This window comes from Solanum lycopersicum, chromosome 3 (assembly GCF_036512215.1).
Source record: "Solanum lycopersicum chromosome 3, SLM_r2.1".
In the NCBI taxonomy this organism is placed as follows: Eukaryota; Viridiplantae; Streptophyta; class Magnoliopsida; order Solanales; family Solanaceae; genus Solanum; species Solanum lycopersicum.
Genome location: NC_090802.1, coordinates 55,067,979 through 55,070,200, shown reverse-complemented (window position 1 = coordinate 55,070,200; position 2,222 = coordinate 55,067,979). Strand labels below are relative to the sequence as shown.

The 2,222-nt window shown below is 37.2% G+C and overlaps 1 protein-coding gene across 1 annotated transcript; it reads right to left on the bottom strand.

The window, feature by feature from the left end:
- Positions 1–459: 459 nt before the first annotated feature.
- PIP1-7 (aquaporin PIP1-7) lies at positions 460–1,822 on the bottom strand. Its single transcript, NM_001302922.2, has 4 exons — positions 1,424–1,822; positions 1,059–1,354; positions 842–982; positions 460–740 (listed from the first exon to the last, which is right to left on the bottom strand). Exons 1-4 carry the CDS (start codon positions 1,752–1,754, stop codon positions 648–650), a joined length of 861 nt encoding a protein of 286 aa, NP_001289851.2. The 5' UTR covers positions 1,755–1,822; the 3' UTR covers positions 460–647.
- Positions 1,823–2,222: the final 400 nt, after the last annotated feature.

Genomic DNA, 2,222 nt, shown 5'->3' with positions numbered 1-2,222 from the left:
TTCTCGCTTTATACAAAAACAGAAACACAATATATACACTTCTGTTGTATAAAGCTAGAAAAAATTGTATTTTACTGCAATTGTATAATTCACAATTGTATAATTCTTTGGCCTTTTTCTCTGCAATATTTGAAGTAAAATGTTTGTAAATTATATAATTAAGAGTATAACACGAAGATATACATTTTTGCATGTGTATGTACAATTTTCTCTCGCTTTATACAAAACAGAAACAGAAATTATACACTTCTGTGTATAAAGCGAGAGAGGCGAGAATGGGAGAGTGGCGAGCAAGACTTCTGGGAGAGAGACGCCTGGCAAATTTTTGTCAATGTTTGCTATGGAGCACAATTAAATCAAACCCTAGCTATTCAATTTAATTTAGGTTATTAGTTTGCTAATTTATACAATTTTCCCAAAATTAAACGATTATCCGAAAATAAAAGGATTGGTGCTAAATTATTTGGAAAAGGCAAGGTACTTTTGTTTTATTGGGCCCATTAGCATGTTGTGTAATGGACTTGCTGAAAAGCAAAAGTCCATTTAAAACATATGCGGCAATTACATACATGCTTCTACTTATAATAATAATATAAATACAAAAAGACAAATAAGATAACAAAGGAAAATGATTGAATTCAGATCCTTCATTTGGACTTGAATGGGATTGCCCTGATCACAACTTGGTGGTATAGAGCCGCTAAAGCTGCGCCAATGAATGGTCCAACCCAGAATATCCACTGTACCAAAACCACAAATAATCACATTTAGCATCGACATTCACTATGTTAAATGAGTCATAAATAAATAAAGTAAAAAGAAGAAAGAAAGTTATAGTTACGTGGTCCTTCCATGCTTGTTCATTGTTATAGATGACTGCTGCGCCAAGACTCCTAGCTGGGTTAATACCAGTTCCAGTGACTGGAATTGTAGCCAAATGCACTAGGAACACCGCAAATCCAATAGGCAATGGTGCTAAGATCTGTGTATGCATGCACTTTAATTAATTTCAACAAACACACAATACTTGTTCTATTATGTTACCGAGCAGTACTTACAGGGACATGAGAATCACGAGCACTACGCTTGGCATCAGTAGCAGAGAAAACAGTGTAGACAAGAACAAATGTGCCGATAATTTCAGCGCCCAGGCCATCACCCTTTGTGTAACCAACATTTACAACATTGGCTCCTCCACCCTTAGTTTGGTAAAGTGTCTTTCCAAACGCTTTGACAAGAGCAGCACCGCAGATAGCTCCAAGGCACTGCATCACCATGTAGAATACTGCCCTTGTCAATGACAATTTCCTCGCTAAGAAAAGCCCAAATGTCACTGCCGGATTTATGTGTCCCCCTGCACAACAATAACATGTTATATATCATATATCGAATTTACATAGGGTAAATAAGTAACTTATGATACCTGAAATGCCGGCAGTGCAGTAGACTAAGGCAAAGATCATGCCACCAAAAGCCCAAGCAATGCCTTGAATTCCAACCGTTGAACATTTGGAATCGGATTTAGAAACGCCCATGACGGTTAAAACAGTGATATAAAGAAAGAGGAAAGTAGCCACAAATTCAGCAATTCCAGCACGATAAAAGGACCACGACATCAACTCCCCTGGTTCAAACAGGGGAGCTGGTGGTGGCTCTTTGTAGTCCTTGTCTTCACTCTGTGCTGCTATTCCAATTGCTTGCCTCTCTGAGTATTTATTAGCACCTAATCTCACATCCTCTTCTCTATGCTCCATTTCAAAAAATTTAATGTCTCTACAATTGATGGGAGTTAGTGAGTGAAAGGGGTTGGCTTTATATTCACAATTTTTGAGTAGGCTGGCTACCTGTGAGGGTTTTTAACTTTCATTATCATTGTGACCGACCACTGAATCATAATTCTTTTTCATGCGGATAGGTGTTGAGTGCTGTTATTTTGTAAAAATAAAATAATTGTATTGGCAGTGTTTATGTAGGGTTATTACTTTTAATTAGTAGTGCTACGTTTTTTGTATAGTTAGTGGCAAATGAGATACATACATACAAACGTTTATTTTGATAAAATAGTGGGACCAGTCGGCCACCGCCCAATTTGCTTATGTGGTGGAAATTACACTATTTGCAATTGGAAATTTCTGATTGCTCTTGCGGGTGCCGACAAACTTTACCACTCATTTATTTGTGGCTCCAAATCGTAAAAAAAAAAACTTTATTCGGAACTTGGT